The sequence below is a fragment of the Equus quagga genome, chromosome 1 (assembly GCF_021613505.1).
Source record: "Equus quagga isolate Etosha38 chromosome 1, UCLA_HA_Equagga_1.0, whole genome shotgun sequence".
Lineage (NCBI taxonomy): Eukaryota > Metazoa > Chordata > Mammalia > Perissodactyla > Equidae > Equus > Equus quagga.
Window position 1 is genome coordinate 154,998,287 of NC_060267.1, and position 24,496 is coordinate 155,022,782.

Sequence of the window (24,496 nt, forward strand, 5' to 3'; positions counted from 1 at the left end):
TAGTCCCTGAGATCCTTTCAGGGGGTCTGCAAGGTCAAAACTATTTTCGTAATAATGCTAAGATGTTATTTCCCTTTTTCAGAGTGTAGTGAAATTTGTGCTGATGGTGCAGAAGCAGTGATGGGTGAAACTGCTGGTGCCTTAGCACAAAACAAGGCAGAGGCACCAAACAGCACTAGTAGGCACTCTCAGTTTAAAAAAAAAACAAAAATTTTCACTTAACGTCTTTGATGAAGCAGTAAAAAGTAATAATTATTTTATTAAATTTGAGACTTTGAGTACATGTGACTTTAGTATTCTGAATGACAAAATAGGAAGTATGTATAAAAACATTTCTGCTAATTACCAAAGTACGGTGCTTGTCTGGAGAAAAAGCATTGATGTGATGGCTTGAATTGTGAGCTCAACTAGTTGCTTTTTTCACAGAACACCATTTTTACTTGAAAGAACAACTGACAGACTAACTATGATGATTCAGACTTGACATTTGACAGATGTTTCCTCAAAGAAATGAAGTGAGCTTGTCACTTCAAGAAAAACAACTATTAGTATTTGTTTCCAATGATAGTAAGTCTAACTTTCATGAAAAAATTAGAATTTTGGAAAACTTGTGTCTACTAACCTGACTTCGACAGTTTCTCAACACTCAAACCTAACTTATGAGATTATTTGATGATATTAACAAGTGTGATTTTTTTTTTTTTATTGTATAATGGAATGTGAAATTTGGAAAAGCTCTAACACCCAGTGAATACAGCTTTTACAGATGGGTGAGAGATCCATTCAAAGTGCATGGTAGACCAATGGATTTCAGTATAACAATGTACAAAACATTCATTTGAAGTAGTTTCGGATTCCTCTTTCCAAATTAACCTTTAAAAATGACTACTTGTTCAGTTTGGTGAAGGATCAAAGAGGAGTATCCACAGTTACCTGAAGAGAGTATTAAAGCACTCTTCCCTTTTCCAACAGAGTATTTGTGTAAACCTGGTTTTTTTCATATAATTCAACCAAATAAGTTATATCAGATTGATTAGGAAGTAGTTATGAGCATCTAGTTGTCTTTTATTGAGTCAGGTGTTAGAGATTTGCAAAACTGTAAAAGCCATTCTTCTCACTAAATTTGTTTTTGGAAATGTTGCTTTTCGTTAAAATGTTACTTATGTTAACATGTAATAGTTTAATTATTTTTTAAAATGAATTTAAATATTTTAAAGTTTTCTTAGTTTTACTTCCAATATGATCAGTTCAGATGTTAAACCCTTTGAGTTCTTCAATAATTTTTAAAAAGTGTAAAGAGATCTTGTGTCCAAAAGTTGGAGGAGTGCTGCTCATTTCCTTCTTCTCTTGTAGCTGTTATCCTTATGAATACTTAATTTTTGGTTAAAGTGCTAATTATAAAGCATAATATGATTTATTAATCCTGTTATTAATATAGTTGCAATAAGTTTGTATATAGTAATGACAAAAAAGCAAAATGCTCTTCAGATGAAAACATCTTTGGATCTTTACTGAAATTAAGTAAAAGGGCTAGATTTAACTGATTGTGTTGAAAATTTATTCTCTAAGACACACACACACACACACACACACACACACACATACACATACACACATACATCCATCCACATATATTCTTAGAGTATGCTCTCTTTTGAACTAATGTTACAGAAAGCTTTCAGTTGAAAACTGATTGCTGCATTCCTCTTCTGGTATTTTCAGTTACAACTAAGTGTGTGTATTACTTTCCAAATCTCTTATGCTGTGACCCTGTATAAGTTGTAGTTATTAGCTTGGAAGATTAGGAAACTTAGAAGACAGTGATTGGCTGTACCGTAAAAGCAACTTAGAAGAGTTCATCTGTGTAAAGCACAGTGACCTAAATCAGATATGTACTCACTGTCCCTGGAATCTTCAGGGGACTTTCTGCGTTACATTAGCAAAAACAAGGCATTTATATATTACTATGGAAAGATTTCGCCTGGAGAAGAAGTTACCTGTATGTACCTAATTATGATCTTGTGTTTTATTTACAAACAGATTTGAATCTTTCATAGTTTAATAGTGAAGCTTGAAGAAATGTCAGGCTTATTAGCACTGGCTTAGAATAGTATCATCCTCTGTGTCCTTGGCTATGGAAGTCATCTGCTGAAAAGAGTAGATCCTTATGTAAAGTTAACAATGTTTGTAGCATCTTTATTATTCTACAAAATTGGTTTTATGGTTAGTTAATATTACTTTAAAAAATTCTAGTTGGCTAAGATAATGAGGAAAGAAATCACTTTGTCTTAACGGTTAAGCATGTTTTGCAGCCAAACTCAAGTATATGACAACTGTGAAATTACTCTACATGGTTAGTAACCCTAATTTATGGGAAGTATTGCTTTTGGACTATAGCCGTATGTTTTATATAACGAAGAACTTAATTTGTGATAGAGTCCTCTAATGATGTTTTAATAATGGATTTTGTAAATCTCAGATGTCAAAAAAGAGGATATTAGACTAGGTTCATGAGTATATTGTTAAATAATCTTTTAACACTCTTTTTTCCCTCTAATGTTATGCCTTTTGCATATTAATGTCTCATTTTTGATCATTTGACCACGAAAATACAAACTGTGGATGTTCCTTTTTCAGGCAGGATAAATGACTATGAGCGGAATTAGTAAAATGTGTGTAGTTAGAAAACTTGTTTCAAACAAAACTAGATTTGTTTGATTTTGCTGGGAACTCCTACTTGTGAATTGAACTTTGATTTTATCATGTGTTGATGCTGGGCTTTTTTGTTTATAAACTGATTTATTACATTTCAAAATATTGAGTACCTTTCTATGTTTGAGCTATAATTATGTTCATAAGGAGTCCTTAAGTGGATCCAATATAAATTTTTAGGTGAGTGTCTTGTCCTTTGAAATACTCAACATTCAGCAAGTGTTTATCAGAGAACTTACCAAGGTCCAGGCCCTGCTTGATGCTGAGGATGCAGTGGTGAACGCAACAGACGTGATTCCCCTCCTGGAATTTATTGTTCAGGCTAGAAGACAGTTAAGGAAGTAGTTATGTAAATATGTAATTACAAGTTGTAATAAATACTATAAAGAAAATGTTCTGCGTGTTCTCAGCATGTATTACAGTGACCTTGGTCTGTTGTCTAGTGGATAAAGAATCCGTGTAACTGGGAGTCTATAGAGACCTGGCTTTTTTTTTTTTTAATTGAGTTAATGATAGCTTACAATCTTGTGAAATTTCACTTGTACATTAATTTTTGTCATTCGTGTTGTAGGTGCACCACTTCACCCTTTGTGCCCACCCCCCAGCCCACCTTTTCCCTGGTATCCACTAAACTGTTCTTAGTCCACATTTTTAAATTCCTCATATGAGTGGAGTCATACACAGATTATGCTTCTCTTGCTGGCTTATTTCACTTAACATAATTCCCTATAGAGACCTGGCTTTTAATTTCAGTTCTTTCACCAACTAACAGTGTGATCTTGAGCAAGTCACCTAAGCTCTGTGTGTATGTATGCATATGAGAAAAACGAACAGGGTGTGCATATGAGAAAAACGAACTGGAAATGTAAAAGCTATCCATACCTATGCATCTGTGGGATCTCATTTATTCATTAGGAGTGGAAGAGAGAATTCATTTGCCTCTGGATTTCTTATCATGGGAGCCATATCTTAGCTGTAAATTAACTGATAAGCTGGACATTGGATTATATTACAGTTTTTCATTCACTCATGTATCCCCAGTATCTGAACTAATGCTCGGCATGTAGTATGCACTCGGTAAATATTTGTTGAATGAATGGGTGAGTTCCTTAATTCCTAGTCTTTAAGGAAATGAGACTTCTTTCATGGTTCATTGATTCATGGGGAACAGAGGTATTATCCAGGGAAAGAATAGGCAAACAGACCATATTGCTGATGGATTTCCTGGCTCTCTCTTGTTGGTTTTCAGTAGAAAAAAATACAGCAAAACCCTAAAAATACCCACTAATGCTAACTCTACGCTGACTGAAGATGGGGAATCTTGACAGAACACTTACTGGTCCTTCTTTTGCCGAAAAACATCTACTGGATTTTTGTGTGTGTGTTTTTTCACTTTTGTGCAGAATGCCTGTGCTTTTCTGTACATTTTAATTACTAATAAAATTGAGATAATTTTTAAAAAAGCCTGTTTTGTAAATAGATTTTTATTATCCTAATTTCTATTAATAAGTTTATATATACCTGATAACCCTAAAATAAGTAATTCCTGTATACTTTTTGGTGTGTGTGTACTGAAGTAGAACTTGGAGTGAATGCTTTTCCTCATAGAAATAGTGTAATAAACATTTGTGATTTATAATTGCAGGTAGAATCCTAATGAGGCTTTCCATTTGTCCATGACTTTGGTGCCTTGTAAGGAAGCGTCTGACAATAAAGTGTGTCTCTAACAATCCTCTTGATTATTGGAGGCTATGACTTGCCAGTTTTTATGCCTCCTACCTCTTTGAGTTCTGTTACTCTTACATTCTTTGATTTCTTCACTTTCTTCCTTTGAAACTTTTTTTTAAAACTCAAATTATCTTTAGTTTTAACCATGGTATTTGAAATAAAAATTTCTGAAGCTTTTTGTTCCGATGTCTGAATCTATCCAGTTCCCCGTCTGTCAGGTGACAAAGCATTTTTCCCAAGGCTCTTAAGTTTTTTCTGTGGGAATCACATGATTGCCTGAGTTTAAAATTTACAGTTTTAAATTTGCAGTGATTTTCCATATACCTTTTACGTCTCTTCTGCTTATTTTAGAATAATGAACGGATCGAAAAATGCCAAGTGAGTTCTTTAGAAACTATGAATATCATTCTTTGGTTTTTTCATTTTCTGAAATAGCAGTCATTGATGATTTCTCCCTTTAACTGGATTAGAAAAGATTATTGCCTTATTCTTAATCTTTTTCCCCATAAATTTAAATTTTTCTAATATTTAAGTTCCACTCCTGGTGGTAGGTGGGGATGTGGTTGGGAATTGCAGTTGTTTGGAGAAAACTTGTATTTTGGGGAAACAGCATTGCTATATATTTATATACTTGGATAGATTGCCCTAGGCATCTTGGGGAAAATATTCTGGCCTACAAATCAACTTGTAGAACACTATAGATTTAGTTTCTTATATTAGAGTGAAAGCGTATAGTAGCTTTACAGTATTTTCTTTTATTTATAGTACTGTGGATTGGAATGTACATTTCATTTTCTGAAGAATTAAAACAATGTGAATGAAGTGAGAGCGGTCCCAGGAAGGCCTGCTAAAATGACTAAGGGCATGAAGCAGCCTCTGTTGAAGAGCAGTTTAAATATTTAGGACCTAAGTCTTTAACCTGGTGTTCAAACTTTGATGTGCACCAGAATCATAGAGAGAGGTTAGTAAAAATTTGGATGCTTGGGCTCCACCTTACCCTATTGAATCAGCATCTCTAGCATAGGACAAGGAAAGCTGAATTTTAACACGTTTTCTAGATGTGTCTGAATTTGTAATATACCATAAAATCTCTTAAAGTAATACAGTTTTAGATCTTTATGAAAGTTAGTTGCAACATCTTGGCATTTCATCCTAGATACTATGTTTGCATTTCATATGAATAATTCTACTAGTCAATCATAATATTATTTTAGGATGCATTTTAAATCTTCACATCAGTTTTAATTAGGAAATTAGCAGGGATTTGTTTCTGTACTTGTAAGACTTCTCTAGTTAATCTAGTTTTAAAGCTATATGGTAGATGAGAAAGCCTTCTTATGGAAAAATGAAATAGTTTCCTTACTCAGATTCTGTAAAAAGTGTGGGCATCTTCTGTGGGTTATGCACCTTTACCTAGTGTCTCATCCTACAGCTCTTTCAGGTGGGATTACGCTCTATTTGTGGATTAGGACCAAGTGGCTTTCAAATGATTGCCTTCTTAAGTCTGCCTCTGTATTCACATGGTTAAAATAAAGCAGTATAAAAAATAATAAGTCCAGATGTCTATCTCTACTACCAGAGGTAACCAGTTTTACTATTTTCTTGTATGTCCTTCCAGGGTTTCAGTATGCAAATTCAAATAATCCTATTCTGGGACTTTCTTACACTTAGAAGAAGTAGCATACTATCTATGTGGTTCTCTACCTTGTGTGTATTTTATTTTATAATAGGTGTTAGATATTTTTCATGCCAGTATGTAGAGAATGTCCTCGTTTTTTTCAGTGGCTTCGTATTCCATTGGGTGCATAAGCCATTACTCTATTAAGGGACCCTTTGATTGTTTCTAGTCTTTTCCTATTACAAGCTGCAATAAATAACCTTGTACATGTGTCATTTCATATACAGATAATTTGAACTTTCTTTATGATCTTATGTGGATAGTTCTTAAATCTGTTGTCTTTGTGATAGAGTGGTTGTAATAGTTACCTAGATGGAGTGAGTCAATCTGGTATTGATATACTTTGTGTGCCTTTTTATTCTTGTGTACATTTGAGTTTTCCCGGTGCCTTGGCTTTAGTTCATTTTAGGTAGGCTTTGTAAGCACTGGCTTCTGTCATTCACTCATCTGAGGTTAAGAAGGAAAACATTTTGATGTCAGGGGTTGCTCTTTGCTGTTGCTATTTTTAGTTTTCCAGTATGTTCTTGGAGTTAAAAAATAAGGAATTTTTCCAGATGCAAATTTAAAAATAGCTAACATATTAACATTGAAATTTGAATTTATTCTTCTTTTAAATTACTAAAAGTAAAACATGTTTGTTGTAACCAAAAAATTAAGCACTATGTGTCTATCTCTGTGTTCTTCCCTGTTTTTCCAGTCATCAGAGTGAGACAGTGTGAGCTAGCAATTTGATGTTTAGCCTTCCAAATGCTTAATATGTAATATATTTTTTGTATATACTTTAAAAAAGAACACAAATAAAAATGTACTCTATATAGTCTATTAACTTACTCTATATTTATAAATATGACTTCAAGCATTATCCTAAAATGATAGGCTTTGAACTGAAGTATATTTGTTTCCTAAATGTGTTGCCCCCTTGAAACAGCAATGGCTTTGTTCTAAGGGATTTTCAATATAAAGCCAAATGCACCCTGCACACTTTGTTGAATTACTTGTAATATGTTAAGATCGCCAGTTTGTGTGGCCTACTTAATATTTGCATTTATAGCAGACTGCCTTTCTGATTCATGTTTCACAGTCGTTGAAAAGCTGGGTGAAGTTTTTAAGAGAAGGGAGAGATGCAGACGTTCCCCCACCTCCGTTTTTTAACAATGTTAGTGTTGTCAATTCTTTAGACTTTTAAAATTTTAACTATTTTATTCTGCAAGTTACACATGAAAACTCTCTCGTTGAACCCAAACAGTAACAATAAAATAATATTCTCACTTGGCTTTAAGTTAAATGACTACTTAAGGCTTCACAGATAGTATCTAATGGGAACAAGCCAGGCAGACCATGAGAGGACGTGCTGATGGACATCCTTTTCTTTTAACATGCCACTTTTTTGCATATATTGGAAGTATTTTTCTATGATAGATGTTTAGCGGTCGAAGAGTATGTATATTTTAAATAAATAAATATTGTGAGATTTCCCAATTTAAACTATTTTTGAGTATTAGCTGATTAGTGTTGTTAATACATCTAAACATGCAAGTATATCTGCTTAGAAATAAAAGGGTTTTTTTGTTTAGGGGTGAGAGAGTAAGTGTATTGTTTTGCTTCCTATCTTAGCAGTTGTTCCGGCTAACTGATAGTTTAGAATGGGAGCAGTTAATCCCTTTTAGAATACACAGTATGCTACCCTCTTGGGCTAATGTAACTTTGGCATCTTTCATTTAGGAGACAGCTTGTCTTTTCTACCTGTGCATGCTTAGGGACTAAAAGGCATTAGCTCATTGGAGGAAAGCTAAAGATTTTAGAGTATGACATGCTTAATGCATGGTAGTCATTGATTATTCATTCTTGTACTTTTATATGTGTGTGTTTTTGTTTATTTGTGTCCTACTTTAGCCTTTCCTCATTACTAAGGGCATATGACTACTATGAGGCAGTTTGATTAACCATATATACTATTGTCTGTCTTCTTTCTTAGTCCATCGTATGAAAATGTCTCATGGTCTACACAGCCTTCTTCCCATTCCTTTACATAAGGAGCCTTAGCCAGTCATTTAGCTTCTCTGAGTTTCCTATGTTAGATTGAACACCAGTCCTTCAGTCATATCTGGGTACCTTTCCAAATCTGTTTGATTCTATATGTTGGATATCTAACCTTCAGAAAGAGATCTACATTTCCTTAGCATACTGTGTCTGATTCTGAGTTTTGGGTAGCAAATAGAGTTTAGATAGCAGGGAATTTATTGAAAATTTAATCAAATTGCTTTAGTTCTTGGGTTTTAAGACATGAGAGTCTGGACACTGAGAGCTTGGATAGCAGGGGACAATTATATGTGAATCTCTTTTGTATACACTGAAGTGTGATATTTTAGATTAAGAGTTGGAGGAGACTTAAAAGATCATTTTACTCAACCTCTTATTTGATCCTTTCTGAAACAAACTGGTCCTCTGGTTTATGCATGGACATTGAAAGTGGTCAGAAGCTAAGTGCGCTCCTTGTCATTCTGGTTAATGTTCTAAGTGGTAGAGGACATGTGGGGCAATAAGAGCAACCACAGAGAAGACAGGAATGGACGAAAGTTTGTGTTCCTGCAAAAGTCGAAAAATACTATAATCAGATGGATTAAAAAAAACTTCTTTCTAGAAAAATGATATTCAGTGGAGTATTATTAACAATGTTGTAGTTAATGTTAATATAATTATTTTACTGTTGTTCTTTCACCTCCAGTTGTCTCTGTTGCCTACAAAGGTACCAATTAAAGCATGAGGACCTTCAAGGAGAATTAATTAAATTGTTTGTTTTCTTGAAAGTTTTTTTTCCTCTCCTGCTTTGGAAGGCTTGCCCTGAATGCCTGGTTTCAGGCCATCCACTCCTTCATCAAGCCCCAGGCCCTTCCTGCACCTGTCCTGTTCTTTAGCCTCTTCCTGGGCCGTTCTTTTCCTTGCATTCATCTTTAGCTCTGATTCTTTGACAAAAGCCTTATAGGACAGGACCTCTCTGGTGTGAATGGCTTGCTGAATGAGATTCCATATTCTGGGTTCCTCTGTCTGCTGCCCACACAGCAGACTCTGTGAGCTGATCCATGTCACCTGTGAGGTTCAGTTAGGCCTGTTTAACATCAGCCACCTCTTCCTCAGGACCTTTGTTTATCTTTTCAAAACCTTGAATGTCCTCCTCCAGTATGTCTCCCTGTCCTGGCCTTGGTTGAATAGTGATCCTTGTCCACTATTCCCTGCTCATTGTACACTGCTTTCTAGTCTTTGTCACTTAAATGGAATAGACTTCCCTGAGGAACTGGAAGTGGTGCGTGGTGTCCTCCTTGTTGTTACCCTTGTCCATCCAGTCTGGGTGCACCTGTTGGGACATCTTGTGGTAGTCATGTTGGACAAGGTTCGAGGCCTTATGCTGCCTAGCAGTGGTAAAGTTTGGCGAGGCCGACTCTTTAATTGCACAGCTCCAGCACACCCGTGCTGGGCAAGGGTCCAGAGTGAGCTACAGTTCAAATTGGAGACTTTGAGGAAAGGAAATTTGCTCATCTGTCTGTATCTGTGGCACGGAATCTTGTGCATAATAAATTCATAGTAGGTAGTTAAGGATGATTATAATATTCCTTTGAAAATTGTTAGAAGTTGAGAAGTTAAAGCTAAAATTTTATTCTTTTAAAAATAGGCTGTGTAATATTTTACAATAAATATGTTCAGTCTTTTTGTTGAGCTGAAGAAGGAAACAAAATTATAAAGGTAGACTTTCACAACTCAAAACTGGAATCTCCTTAGAGGTTAAATTTTGGCCTGGCTTTTACTTTGTGGAGGAATAGTAAGTTCTTCTACCCTTGAGTGGCTCTTGCTTAGTGTATGAGTGACAGCGGCACTACATGTTAAGTCTATACACTCATTCTTGACAACTTTATGTTTAACCTCAGTCCAGTCCAATATAGCTGAGTTCAATGTTTCCTTTTAATTAGAGGACCTAAGAGCAAAGAACAGAAAGAAAGCATTCTATATTCACATCTAAGGGTTGCCTTCACCCCAGATATTCTTTAATTTCTGATCTGAAGGGCCCTTCTGTTGAAGTGAATATATTTACCTATTACCTAGTAACTTGCATAGAAGACCAATTAAAAATCTTTGTCACCTTCATTCTTATATGAGATTTTTGAATGGTCTTCTGTGGATTAAAAAAAAACCCCAAAAAGCCTGTAAGCATACTTTAAAAAGAATGCGGTCAGCTAGAATAAGAAATCATTTCTTTGAGAAGAAGGCAATCTTGCTATCTCAAATAATGCGCCTATTAGTAGGTCCTCAGTATATATTGATTTCATGACTGAATGAGAATAATTTATTTTTAGGGTCACGATGAAGAAGCTGTCGTTGATCTTGGCAAAACCAGCTCAACTGTGAACACCAAGTTTGAAAAAGAAGAACTAGAAAGTAAGTTTGTTTAAAATAACGCTTAGGAGGATAAACTACTAATGAATGTTTGTTAGTATCCTTGAAGTTTTACCTACTGTTCGTTGAAACATTTTTTGTTGTTGGGAGGTAGAGCATGCATTTAGAAGAGTGTTCAACTCTTTTCTAAATATAATTTAAAGAATAATAATACAGCCAACACCCATGTAACTACTACCCATACCTGCAAATAGAACATTCCTTAATTATTTACTCTTTGTTGAAAGTTTTGGCATAACATAGATTTCAGGATGCTTTTCAAACTTCACTGATGATTACCGTTACTTAACTTGGAAAATTGAAATGCCGGTTTTAAAATCAGTTAATTCTTTTGTTTTTTTCATTTCTAGCAGGCTGGGTAATTTGTATTATGAGGAAACAAAATTGCCAGACTAATAAGCCACAGTTATTACTAATTGTCATCTAAAGGTTCATTTTCTAGGTCTGTAACATCAGCTTTTAAACTGCTGTCATAACCTCAGCATATGATTACAGAGTTATTTGCCCATCTATCTTCCCTAAGCCAGAAGTAGTCCTGGCAAATGGTTTCTTTTTTTTCTTTTTCTTTTGAAATAATTTTAGATTTACGTAGGAGTTGCAAAGATAGTAAAGAGTGTTCCTATGTACCCTTCACCCAGCTTTTTGTAACATTAACATTTTATATAACCATCGTAAGTTTATAAAAATGAAAAACTTAACATTGGTCTATTACTGTTAACTAAGCTACAGATTTTATTCGGATTTCACCAGTTTTTCCACTGATGTCTTTTTTCTGCCCCAAGATCCAGTTGAACACTTCAGAATCCTGTAGTATATTTAGTTGTCATGTCTCCTTAGTCTCCTCTGTTCTATGACAGTTTCTCAGTCTTTCGTTGTTTTTCGTGACCTTGATATTTTGAAGAGTAGTGGTTAGATGCTTTGTAGAATGTCTCTAAGTTTGAGTTTGGCTAATGTTATAGGAACAGACTGAGATTATGGATATTTGGGGAGCATACCAAACTCTTACATACTCTTACATACTCATACATACTCATACATACTCTTCTCAGTGTATCCTATCTGTGGACATATGATATCAGCATGACTTATTATTGGTGAGGTTAACCTTGAACACTTGATTAAGGTGGTGTTCATGGCAAATGTTTTGATAGACTTATATTTGGGTCTTTTTGAGAACTACATTCTTAAGTTAAAGTCTTCTCTGAAAGCTGGTACCATATGGGGCTATTATTCTTTTGGTTTTAAAAAGGAGGTGAAAAGAGACACACACAAGTATTTTCCGCATTTACTTTCTGAGGTGAAAAAACCTGTGTCTTTTAAAGTTGACTTGAAAAATCTAGGCTTACCAGGGATTCTAGAAAGAACCTCAGTTACCTAGAAGCTTGTGGTTACATTCTGTGAATTACAGGGACTGCGATAGTTAAAATTTTTAGCAATAATTTTATTAATTCAAATATATAATGGTGCATTTAATCTATCACTTACCATTTAATGTCATCCCTCAGATATATGTGACCTAGAATATGAAGAGAGCTGCTTGACAGTGCTCCTCGGCTTCCCTTGGTTACCCCATGGCCCTTAGCTTTGCATGCTTTGTACATATCTAAATTGCAGTATCAAGTTTGAGGGAGAAATTAAATTTATCTCAGAGTTTGACTGAGTAGGCCTTTGGAGTAAAGTAAAGTGAAAGAAGAATGAAAGAAAAAATTAGAACACTAAGGGCAATAATAAAAGCAGAAAAAACAGTAAGGCTTGATCTCCCAGTTCTTTGGATTCTACCACATTCTTATTTATCTAGTCTTTCTAAATTGCAGACTCATAGAATTTATTTTTATCTTGGTGCATTGGGATTTGTGTGCCAAAACCCATTAGTACTAATTGGGGTAACAACTTTGTAATTCCCAGTGCACAGTGATGAGAAATTGACTCTTCAATTTCCACTTTTCTTTTGTGTTCAGAAGAAAATAGTTTCGTTAAAATAAAATTGTAAGATCATTGAGTTTTGTTATAGTTTTTCTTTTTACTTATTGAGATATAATTCACAAAACATAAAATTCACTATTTTCAAGTGTATAATTTATTGTTTTTTGGTATATTTACTATGTTGTGCAACCATCACCATTCTCTAATTCCATCACACCGAAAAGAGACCCTGTATAATTGTATAATTTTTTTTTTAAGTTGTGCTTTTCTTTGGTGAGGAAGATTGGCACTGAGCTAAGATCTGTTGCCAGTCTTCCTCTCTTTCTTTTTCTTTTTTCTCCCCAAAGCCCCAGTACATAATTGTATATCCTAGTTGTAAGTCATTCTAGTTCTTCTGTGTGGGATACCACCACAACATGGCCTGATGAGCAGTGTGTAGGTGCAGCCAGGATCCAAACTGTTGAACCTCGGGCCACTGAAGCAGAGCATGTGAACTTAACCACTTGGCCACAGGGCCACCCCCTCCACCCCCTTTTTTGGGGGATGAGGAAGATTGGCCCTGAGCTAACCTCTGTTGCCAGTCTTCCTCTATTTTGTATGTGGGATGCTGCCGTAGCATGACTTGATGAGCAGTGTAGGTCTGTGCCTGTGAACCCTGGGCTGCTGAGGCAGAGTGTGCAAACCTAACCACTATGCCACTAGGCTGGCCCCTATAATTGGTTTTTAAATTTGGCATTTTCTGGTAAAATTTTTTCAAATAATGGATATTTTATTTCTACAATTTATTTATTTATTTGTTTATTTTTTGAGGAAGGTTAGCCCTGAGAAAAATCTGCTGCCAATTCTCCTCTTTTTGCTGAGGAAGACTGGCCCTGAGCTAACATTCCTGCCCATCTTCCTCTACATTATATGTGGGATGCCTGCCACAGCATGGCTTGCCAAGTGGTGCCATGTCCACACCTGGGATCCCAACTGGTGAACCCCGGGCTGCTGAAGCAGAACATGTGAACTTTTTAACAGCTCTGCCACTGGGCTGGCCCCTAATGTCTACAATTTTTTGTCTGGTACTTATCATGTACTAAGCAGAGTGCAGGGTATTGGGAGATATTTAAACAAATGATTTTAGTTCAGTGTGTTTCCAGAGATCTGGTCCTCTTTTAATTTAAAAGGTAATTGCTTACGTTACTGATATTAACGTACAGTCATGTGTCATTTGATGATGTGGATACTTTCTGAGAATGTCACTAGGTATTTTGTCCTTGTGCGGACACCATATGTTGTACTTACACAAACCTAGATGGTATAGCCTACTACACACCTAGGCTTTATGGCACTAATCTTATGGCACCATCATCCCATGTGCCTCTCCTTTGTTGACTGAAACATTGTTACATGGCACATGACTATTGGCAACTGAAGCAGGAGGTCAGAATGTTACCTTTTTTAACTCAAATTTTTTGCTACTCTTTGCGTGTTTATAAATGACTGTGAAATTGCCAAGAGTATTGACCTTAGGGTTACAAATAAATTTTAGTGAGTTGGCAGATTTGCAAATACAGAATCCGCAAATGAAGATTGACTATGCTTTTTGAATCTCATCTAAATATGAAGATCTCGGGTTTCTTGAGGTATTTATTGTCTGACTCTCCTAGGGAATTTATTAGGAAAAGAATGTCATTAATGCTCTTATTTCAGCATATTAACTTTACAATATGCTCTTATTTCATTATATTAACTTCTTTATGTTGTACATAAGGGCAAGAAAGCAGCTCTAGGCCAAAGGTTTTTCGAATAGTTGCAAATTAGTTATAAACTTGTAGTCCACAACCCCTTTCACTGAACACAAGTTAGATAAGAAGCTCATTTAAACTGTTTAAAAAATCGAGTACATTCCTCTCAGTTTTTGCCACAGTGCTGCTAGCTGTCTAGTTCTCTGATTCAGTTTCATTTAGTGGACAAAAGCAGAGACTGCTTTTCCTGTTTTGTTGATCAAAGTCAAATTGAGGATAATGCAACATCAGCAGTAGCTTTTTCTATTTTAAAAGTATGTCATAACCTTACTGTATTGCTTTTCTCCCCCTAGTCTCACAATTTCTACCCGTTAATTGGAATGTTTGGACCATTTACATGTAATGTAGCCCGCAGTAATTTGGACCTTGCTGATTTGAGATTTTCAAAGCTTTAAAAATTAATAAATATCTATTTGTGAATATTGATTATGAAGTATTTAATCATCATTAAAGCATATCTCTTAAAGACCTTTACTAGCTAGGTTGGCCAAAATGTAGATGGAATAAATTTATGTCTGTATTTGATGATTTCAGGTGGACCAAACTCTTCTTTCTCAGAATATCTTTTTAGACTTACAAACTAATGCTTACAACAGTAACCTGTATATCTAGTGTATTTATCAGTCAATGGTATTAGCCCTTGGTGTAATATTCTGTGTAGTGCTCTGTAAAATAAGAGAAGTAACAGAATGGTAGCACTGTTGATTGTATGAGCTTATTTGTAATTTTTTTTAATCCAAGTAAATTTTAGTATACCTTTTTTCCCTTTTGGAAAACCAGTAATATGTTTTTGAACCTTTTGCCAGGTCATCGAGCTGTATATATTGGTGTTCATGTCCCGTTTAGTAAAGAGAGTCGTCGGCGTCATAGGCATCGTGGACACAAACATCACCACCGGAGAAGAAAAGATAAAGAATCAGATAAAGAAGATGGACGGGAATCTCCTTCTTATGGTGAGAGAAAACAGTGGTTCTTCATTAACTGTTTAAAGTTCTTTTCTGGAAAGCTTTTTTTTTAAACATTGAATATTTCCTTTTATAAATTGTATGTCTGCAATAATTTAGACATATTGTCTGTATTGAGAAATCCTAATTGAAGGAAGACTATTTTTTCTACAAGAAAAATATTTAGTTTATAGGTTAAGATCTACTTGCGATAACTGAAAGAAGTAAGGAGCTTTGCTTTCTTCATTGTATTCCAGCCTTGGCATTGTTAAAGTTGAGTCTTGGCACTTAAACTTCAGTTTAGTAGGGTTTTATTTCCTTTTCTCTATTACATATTTTCTCTTTATGTATTTTATTATTTACGTATGCAGTGAACAAATATCTGGAATCCTCAGCTCCTGGAAAAGATTGAAATTTTTTCTCGTTTTTAAGCACACTTTTTGGCCAGAATATTTTATTTACTAAGTCAGATTACTTGGTTATCTGTGCAAAAAAGAGTGCTCTGATTTGATAGTATTGTCTGTAGAAGGACAAGATTTTCGTTTGAAAGCATAGAAATATAGATATGCCAATAGATAGAGGAAATCAGGAAGAAGAAAAGGCATATAGTAGAGGAAAGAGAATGTTAAACATTGACAGTGCTGATTTAAGTGGCCCTGAGGGATGGGAAAGGCGAGAGCTGGAAAAAAATAGCTGTGTAGCTGAGGAAGATTCTTAGACATTACACTTAGTTGACATATAGGGTGTCATTGTTTTTTTTTTACGATATCATGGGCGCACACAGCTGTCTGTGCACCATGAGTCCTAATAGGTGCATTCTAGCAAAGCTGCACCCTTGTAGGTAGTTGTGTTCTATGCTAAAGGAAAGTTTTTTTGAAGAGCAGCAACAATTCCTGGATTTCACTTAAGACTGGGAATAGCATGTGTTTCCGTCAGTCAGAATGAGAAGAGCTTGTGACATACGGGGCTTTGGATAGAGTTCTGAGAAGGGTATTGCCTTAGTAATGGGTCTTAGTAGTTTTACATTAAAGGTTGCAGTGGATCTGCTATAAAAATTCTTAAAAGCAGGTCTTGAAAGAATTAAAGTGATTTCAAGTATCTGCATGTCACAACAAAGTATACCACTACTAAAAGAAATACAGTAATATCTAGCACTCAACCATGTAAAATTCACAATATCTGACATCCACAAATTATTTGAAATATAAAGAAATAGAAAAATATGAGCTATAACCAAGAGAAAAATAAATCCATAGAAACAGATCCAGAAATGACAGGGTTGATGGAATTAGAAAACAAGCATGTTAAAACAACTATAATACATATGCTTTATGATCAAGAGGATAGAGGAAAATATGGCTGTGATGAAGAGAGAAATTGAAAATATAAGAAAGCCCCAAAGAGAACTTCTGGAGATGAAAAATATACAAAAGATTTGATGCTATGGAAAAAAGATCAGTGATTTTTGAAGATAGAGTGATAGAAACTATCCAAAATGAAACAGAGAAGAAAGATTGAAAATGAATAGAGCATCAGTAATTTGTAGGACAGTATCAGGTAGTCTAACATATGTATAATTGGAGTGCCAGAAAGGAGGGTGGCAGGGATAATATTTGAAGAAATAATTTTTGAAGAATTTCCAAATTTAATAAAAACTCTGGAGTCATGGATCCAAGGAACTCAGCAAAACTCGAGAAGAAACATGAAGAGAACCACACAAAGATGCATAAAAATCAAATTGCTAAAACCAAGCTATAACAATCCTAAGTGTATATGCATGTATAAACAGCTTCAAAATACATGAAGAAACAACTGATAAAATCGAAAGAGGAAAGTGATACATCCCTAATTATAGTTGGAGATTTTAACTCCCCTTTTTCAGTAATTGAGAGAACAAGTAAATAAAAAAATCAATAAGGATTAGAGGACCTGAATAACACTATCAATCAAATTGATATTCACATTCATAGAGCACTGCACCCAACAGTAGCAGGATACACATTCTTTATAAGTGTAAATGGAACATTTACCAAGATAGATTATATTCTAGGCCATAAAATAAGTCTTAATACATTGATCGAAATACATTAAAAGTATATTCTCTGACCACATTAGAATTAAACTAGAATGATATCAAGAAAAATCCCCAGATATTTGCATATTAAACAAGATGCTTCTCAATAACCCATAGGTTAAAGAAGCAATCATAGTGGAAATTAAGAAATATTTTGAACTCATAAAAATAAAATCATAGTATAAGCAGTAACTGAGATAAAATCTTGCGAAGTAAGGACACACTTCTAATATGCAAAGGTTTCATTTAGCATGGTACTGTGCAAAGTGAGGGCCACCTACATACTGAACGTTCTTAGATGCTGCTAAAGCATGCTTAGAGGAAAATTATTTATAGTATAGCAATTCATCCGTATAGTGGAGTACCTAGCCAGTGTAATAAGACAAGAAAGACATTAAAAGCATACAGATTGCAGAAGTAGCAAAATTGTCTTTATTCACAGATATAGGATCATATATATAGCAAATCCTAAGCGATCTACAAAACTACAGAACTCAGTGAGTTTAACAAGGTTTCAGGATACAAAATCAATTATATTTCTATACATTTCTGTATACTAGCAATGAATGATCAGAAATTGAAATAAAAACCACTTACGGTAGCACCAAAAATATTACTTGGGAATAAATCTGACAAAAGAGATGTGCAAGACCTAAATGTTGGAAGGTTCAAAACATTAGGAAATTTACTCATGGTATGTCCTTGTTTGTCCTGCTTAGGTGTCAGGTATTCCTTCAATATGAAGACCCATGTGCTATACACACTGGAAAATTTTCAGATATATTTTTATATTGCCTCTCCCCCCCATTCTTTTTATTTCCTCTTTCTGGAGTTTTTCCTGTTCAGTTTTCTTCTTCTGATCTTTTATGTTTTCTGTCTTCTTATCTGTCATTGATGCATTCTGTCTAATTTCCTCAGATCTGTCTTCTTTAATAATTCCTTCTAACCTACTCTTTAACTTGTTCTAATATCCCTGTTCGTTGCATCTGCAAGCGCCTGGAGGTTTGTTTACTTAGGTGTAAATTTTGGGTTTGACCTTCTCTCTTAGATTCAACAGAATTTGATTTCGTTTTTAATTGATGCTTATAGTTGTTTGTTTTTGTGTTTATCTGGGGACCCTAGGCTTTCAACTGTCCTGGAGTAGAATTTATGTTAATTTCCATGTTTGGGGATCATGCACCACATAGATAGTTTAAATTCAGACGCCACGAGTAGGGTATCTGATCTTTACAGTGACTTGTTCTACCTCCCTGACCTCAGCTGACAGAGTTTTACCTCTCCATGATAGTAGGAAACGTCAGATTCTGTATACCCCTAGCTTTGAGTTTCCTTGTCATTTTTTGGAACTTGGGAATTTTCTTTTTTCACTCTTGGAGTTAGCTACCTATTAATTATGTATTTGTAAATGTTCTATTTTAGCTGACATTTTCATATATTTTTTAGTGAGAGAAATTGCTTGTCTGAGCATAGTGTTCCATGTTTTTGGATGTTGCCTGTTTTTGTTTGTTTTTATGTCACTTAGTTATGAGATTAGTTTGACTTGTTTATTTTCAACATACAATTTTTCTTTTTTGTCTGTGGAGGTGATCATTCTGTGCTATCCTTTTTTTTCTGGATTGTTTGTCCTTGTTTCCTTCCAGAAGTACAGTCTTTGAATAATAAAAGTCTTGATGGAATATCTTTATAACAAAAGCATTTCACTTTCAAAACTGTGAATTTATCTTTGAATGAATTGAGGAGAATTTTGAGTGCATTTAAATTTTTTATTTTGTCAAGACACACCATCCCAGAGAGTTCAGTTCATCCTTGGTACCGAAGATGATGATGAAGAGCACATTCCCCATGATCTCTTCACTGAAATGGATGAACTGTGTTATAGAGATGGAGAAGAGTATGAATGGAAAGAAACTGCCAGGTAATAATACTGAGTCTCAGTGTTTATTTGGCTTTACTTGCTTTCTTTTTGTAATGAGACTATAAAGTTGATTTTGTGCTTTAAAACGATGAGCAGAGAATTTCCTCGTGCATGTCTGGAAATTATCTTTAGTTTTTCTCTTTATTCTCAAATTTGTTTCCTTAAATAATCTTTACTTCTTTAATATAACGCAAAAGGAATTGTGTTATCCTAGATTTTAATGTCTTTAATTACAGAAACAAATTTAAAAAGTCAAAATCTTGCATATTTTATGTTTAAAATAGGATTAGAAGTGGAAACTACGAAGTTCCAAAGTTTGTTTTTGTAGACTTATTGTGATAGCTGGAATAGAAAGAGGAACTATGAAGGTGACTTCTGACTAAAGATATTGCAGACCATTAGCCTAGTTTGTAAAAAGGTGTTTGTGGCCAAATTTTGTTTTGTTGGTGGTGATCTTTGTTTCTCTTTAAAAGAACAAGTTTATATGTATTGTATTATTAGATGAATTTGTCATTATTTCTAAAATATTTTTATATATTATATGTTTCAGATGGCTGAAATTTGAAGAGGATGTTGAAGATGGTGGTGACAGATGGAGTAAACCTTATGTGGCAACTCTCTCTTTGCACAGTCTTTTTGAACTAAGAAGTTGCATCCTAAATGGAACAGTCATGCTGGATATGAGAGCAAGCACTCTAGATGAAATAGCAGGTTATAGCAAATAGACTTTTTTATATTTAAGTTGTACTGAAATTAGAGATACTTAAATAAGGAAATAAAGTGGGATTTTAGACCACTGATTTAACAAGTAATGGTTGAACGTCCATTCTGTTCAGGGCAATATGAGAGTGGACATATAAATAACACTTTTTGTCTTTGATACGTTTGGAGTCTAGAAGATTAAATTAGACAGACATTACAGTATCAAGGAGAAAATGATTAGTGCCATAAGCAAGTTGTGGAGTCTGTTCTCTGGACACGCAGAGGAAAGAGCTTTTTGTTTCTTCATTTTTTAGACCAAGGTATCTGGGGAAGATCCACAGAACATATTAACTGTACAACTTATTCATAGAATTTGAACACATGGGAACAAGGAGCAGATGGTACAAGAGAAAAGAAAGTATTCTAAGAAGGAGGAGGAGAAGGAAAAAAGTCTAGAAGGTATAGACAGGTATGAATCTCAGGAAAGTCAGTTCCATGTGAGTATACAGATTTCTTAAATAGTAGCAGGAGATATGTTGGGAAAATAAATTAGAGATGGATTGTGACTAGCCTTGAGTTACTGGGTTAAGAAATTGGATTTTATTGGTAGGCATTTTGGCTCTCAGTGATTTTTAAGTTGGAGGGTAGTGTGATCTACATATGTGTTGGGAAGATCATTCTGGCAAGAATATGTAGGGTAGCTTTGGATTAAGAAGAGGTTAGAAGCAAGTAGGCCACTTACTCTCTTAGGATAGTCTAAGCAAGAAATGATGGTGACCTGAACTGTGGTAGGAAGTAGCAATGGAAATGAAAGAGAGAGAAACCTGAAGGATAATGTGGAGGTAGAAAGTGGAAAAAGACAGCTATGGTAAAGCTATTTAGCATTGACTAAAATTGCTCAAAACTAAAATCAGGTTCACTGGTAATGAATTTGATAGTGTGACTACCATTATAGGTTGCTCCCATGGAAAACCCAAAAATCTATAGTATTTGATCTCCAAGAGAAGCATAAATTAGAATTTTTTGGGTTAGAAATACTTTGATATTTCCAGATTGTTTGATTTGACTAGGAGCTGCAGATCTTCAGATTATCAAAGTCTTTACTTTCTTGTCTTATACAAATGACTGAAAAATTGAGTTGGGGTTAGGAATATTGAATTTGGACATTTGAGTCTTTGGCTATGCGGTTATCACATAATACAATGTAACATTTTAGTAAATGTTATATAATCTGCCATTCACTTTTATGGTAGCCTGTAGTCTTTGTGTTAATGTTATAGTTTACCTGCTAAATTGATCCCTTCCAGTTTTCTTTCAGAGTAATCTTATCATAGGTTTGAAAGCTTGACTCTTATCTCAAGTTCGTAACACTGTTTAAAAATATTTATATATACTTTATAAATTAACAATATTACTGTCACCACAATAATCTATAAAATGGCGTTGCCACCCATCTCCCAATTCCCCACACCCACCTCACAGCCTGATATATTGATCTTCCTAGAACTTACTACTTCATGATATTTTATCTATTCATTTGCTCATTGGTTTTTCTGCCTCTGGAAGGGTGAGAGCAGAAACTGATCTGCCTACTTGACTGCTGTATTCCCAACACATAGTAGGTACTCAGTAAATAGTGAATGACTGAATGAATGAGTCCAGATACTCATCTACAGTTTTGGCGAAAAATATAAGGTGAAGCAATAAAATACTTAGAAATAAAATTCTTAGAAAGCTAATATTATTGAATATTCAGTTTAGTAGAATTTGTTGCATCCATATCAGGAAAGCACATTCAACTACAGGAAGGCTATTAGTGTATAATGGTAGCCTCTTTATAAATAATGATATTTATTAAAATAAGAATCTCTCTGTAATTTGTTCATTTTTGTTGGATAATGTTTACATTTATGCATACCTTGTTCAATATTAGAAGTACTTTCTAGAGCTATTTAAATATCTTATTTTTGGGGGAAGATTTCACTTAGAGATTATCCTGTGTTATAGTTATCCAAGTATTAGTTTATTTAATAAAAACGACTGATGTATTTTTTTCCTTTGAATAGATATGGTGTTGGACAACATGATAGCCTCTGGCCAGTTGGATGAGTCCATAAGAGAGAATGTCAGAGAAGCTCTTCTGAAGAGACATCATCATCAGAATGAGAAAAGATTCACCAGTCGGATTCCCCTTGTTCGATCTTTTGCAGATATAGGCAAGAAACATTCTGACCCTCACTTGCTTGAAAGGAATGGTGAGATAAGTTATGGCATCCAATTTTTGCTAACACTTCTACTCTTAACAGCATTCCAGTGTGTTACAATTAGCATTTGGGGAAAGAAAGGTATTTTTTCCAGATAATTACATAGGTCATTTTATCATCTTTTTTATTCTTTTTTTTCAAATAATAGTGTTATTTGTGCATTTAAAAATATTTCTAGGGGCTGGCCCAGTCACATAGTGATTAAGTTCACACACTATGCTTCAGCAGCCTGAGGTTCGCAAGTTTGGATCCCAGGCACGGACCCAGCACCGCTCGTCAATGCTGGCATCCCATATAAAATAGCAGAAGATTGGCACAGGTGTTAGCTCAGCGACAGTCTTCCTCAAGCAGAAAGAGGAAGATTGGCCAACAGATGTTAGCTCAGGGCTAATCTTCTTCACACAAAAATCTAAAATGTCTTTACAACATGACAGAATTATCTATAGAAATCATTTCGATGAAAAAATTAAGCATTCACTCTGTTGAAATGGCACATTTAACTATTGTAATATTTAAACACTGTCACTATACCTAACCCTAATTCTTTTTCCTTCCTGCTTTTTTGTTTTTGTTTAAGAATTTTTATAGAATTGATTAAAGAGGCATAAATTATCATCTGTAAATTCAGTTTAATCTTTTTAAAGTTCTGAAACTTGGGTTTGAATCTTTATTATCTGTATTAGATTTTTCCTGGTTTTTTTTTTTTGTCTCAAATGCACTTTATTTGCTGGGCATTAACAAGTGTTTGCTGGTTGGTTTGCTGATTACACAGCCCTTTATTTATACAGTTTGTGAAAGGTTTTTATGATTGTTCCTATTTATGCTAAGGATGACCTAGTTGATGTCTTCCAAGCTATTAAGAATGACATACATATTCCAGCTCTCCACTCATTCTCGGTCTAGCGGTGGGTTATGTGGGACATGGGGAGACAGGGTTTTTCTAGCCATTTACTTCTCTCACTGTCTTAAGGCTGGCACACTTGGAGTTTTGCCTTTCCTCTTTCTAAAGTAGAGGAATGCATCATTGGGGTTCTCTTTTGGCCCCTAGAGAGCTCTGATGACAGTGACTCTAGAAAACCCAAGTGCAAAAGATTGGAGTTGCTTATGAAGATCACTGTTGCCTCTAGCTATTACCACTACCCAAGGCTTATGAGGATTAATGTGAAGAAACGTGGAGGATGGGTCACAGTGTCATTCAGCTTTTCTGTCCCTGAAATAATAGCATGGCTTTTAAGTGTTCTACAGGCAAATAGCCATAGGTGATAGGGTTTAATATATCTAAAGTTAACTCTAATAGTCTTTTGCAGCTCAGTGTAAGATACTTAAGTCCATTTCTTCTGAGCATGTGACCGTTAAAACTCTTTTTAATCTTTAAAATTTATGCCTTTATGTTTAAAATTATGTCTTGGTATATTTCAAGAACCTTAAGAATAAAAGAAATCTCTTATAGACCTAAGTTCAATTTAAAAGCAAGTCATTTATATCACATTTTACTTCTCTTTTCATCTGTCATGTATATTCTTTACTTTAGTTAAATGGGTTCATTTACCCCGAGAGACCCTATTAAATCTTTATTCGTCACATGCAGTGGTTCCTGATTATTCTCCAATTATCATTTAGTTCCTTTCAATCATAAAACAATGGCTATTTTCTTTTAAATGCCATTTTAGCGTGGGCATTCTGTTATTTTGTTGTATTATAGTAATTTAACAGTTTTTCTGCATGAAGCTTATTTTTTAACTAAATGATGGTTGTTTAGAGATTAGAGGTCAATCTTCATTTTTAATGTTTCTGGAATCTCTTGAGCATGTAGCTTTGATTACTTCGACTTAGATCATATGAGATTGACTGTTAAATTTGATGTTTTTCCTAAAAAACAATGTTACTCCATTAAGCTACATCTAAGGTGTTTGAAGTATAAGTATACATGACCTTTTGAAATATTCTAGACTTACTTTGTTATTGCTATTGATGAGAAATGCTTTATTCTTATCTAGTTGAATTAAAGATTGTATTTGTTTAAATATATCTGCTGTATTAGAAATGGAGGCATATTTTAGGATATTTATTAATATCTTTAGAGAGCTCAAGAATATGTATCCTTTAAAATTGACATTACATTTCTCTTTTTAAAAAATCTTCTTATAACTTGTCTTAGGTTTTTAAGTTTGACTTGAGAGCACTGCCAGTAGGTGATGCCCTATTGACTTAATGTTATAGAGATTTGATACCGATTTTAGGTTAGGAATTATTAGATCATGTTAATGTGGACTTTTCTTGTGAGAGATAATTATCTGTAGTGGTTTGGTATAATGTAGGA

The 24,496-nt window shown here is 34.6% G+C and overlaps 1 protein-coding gene across 9 annotated transcripts in view; it reads left to right on the plus strand.

Annotated features, from left to right (window-relative positions):
- The window catches only part of SLC4A7 (solute carrier family 4 member 7), a 102,196-nt gene that overhangs the window by 27,403 nt on the left and 50,297 nt on the right, over positions 1 to 24,496 (plus strand). For 6 of the 9 annotated variants that reach the window (XM_046661377.1, XM_046661407.1, XM_046661426.1 and 3 more), the window contains exons 2-6: positions 10,465 to 10,546; positions 15,084 to 15,230; positions 19,072 to 19,210; positions 19,761 to 19,921; positions 21,979 to 22,167. In XM_046661377.1, coding sequence (XP_046517333.1) covers positions 10,465 to 10,546; positions 15,084 to 15,230; positions 19,072 to 19,210; positions 19,761 to 19,921; positions 21,979 to 22,167 — 718 coding nt within the window. The remainder of the gene's footprint in view (positions 1 to 10,464; positions 10,547 to 15,083; positions 15,231 to 19,071; positions 19,211 to 19,760; positions 19,922 to 21,978; positions 22,168 to 24,496) is intronic. The other 3 variants (XM_046661397.1, XM_046661417.1, XM_046661445.1) reach the window with 1 other exon arrangement.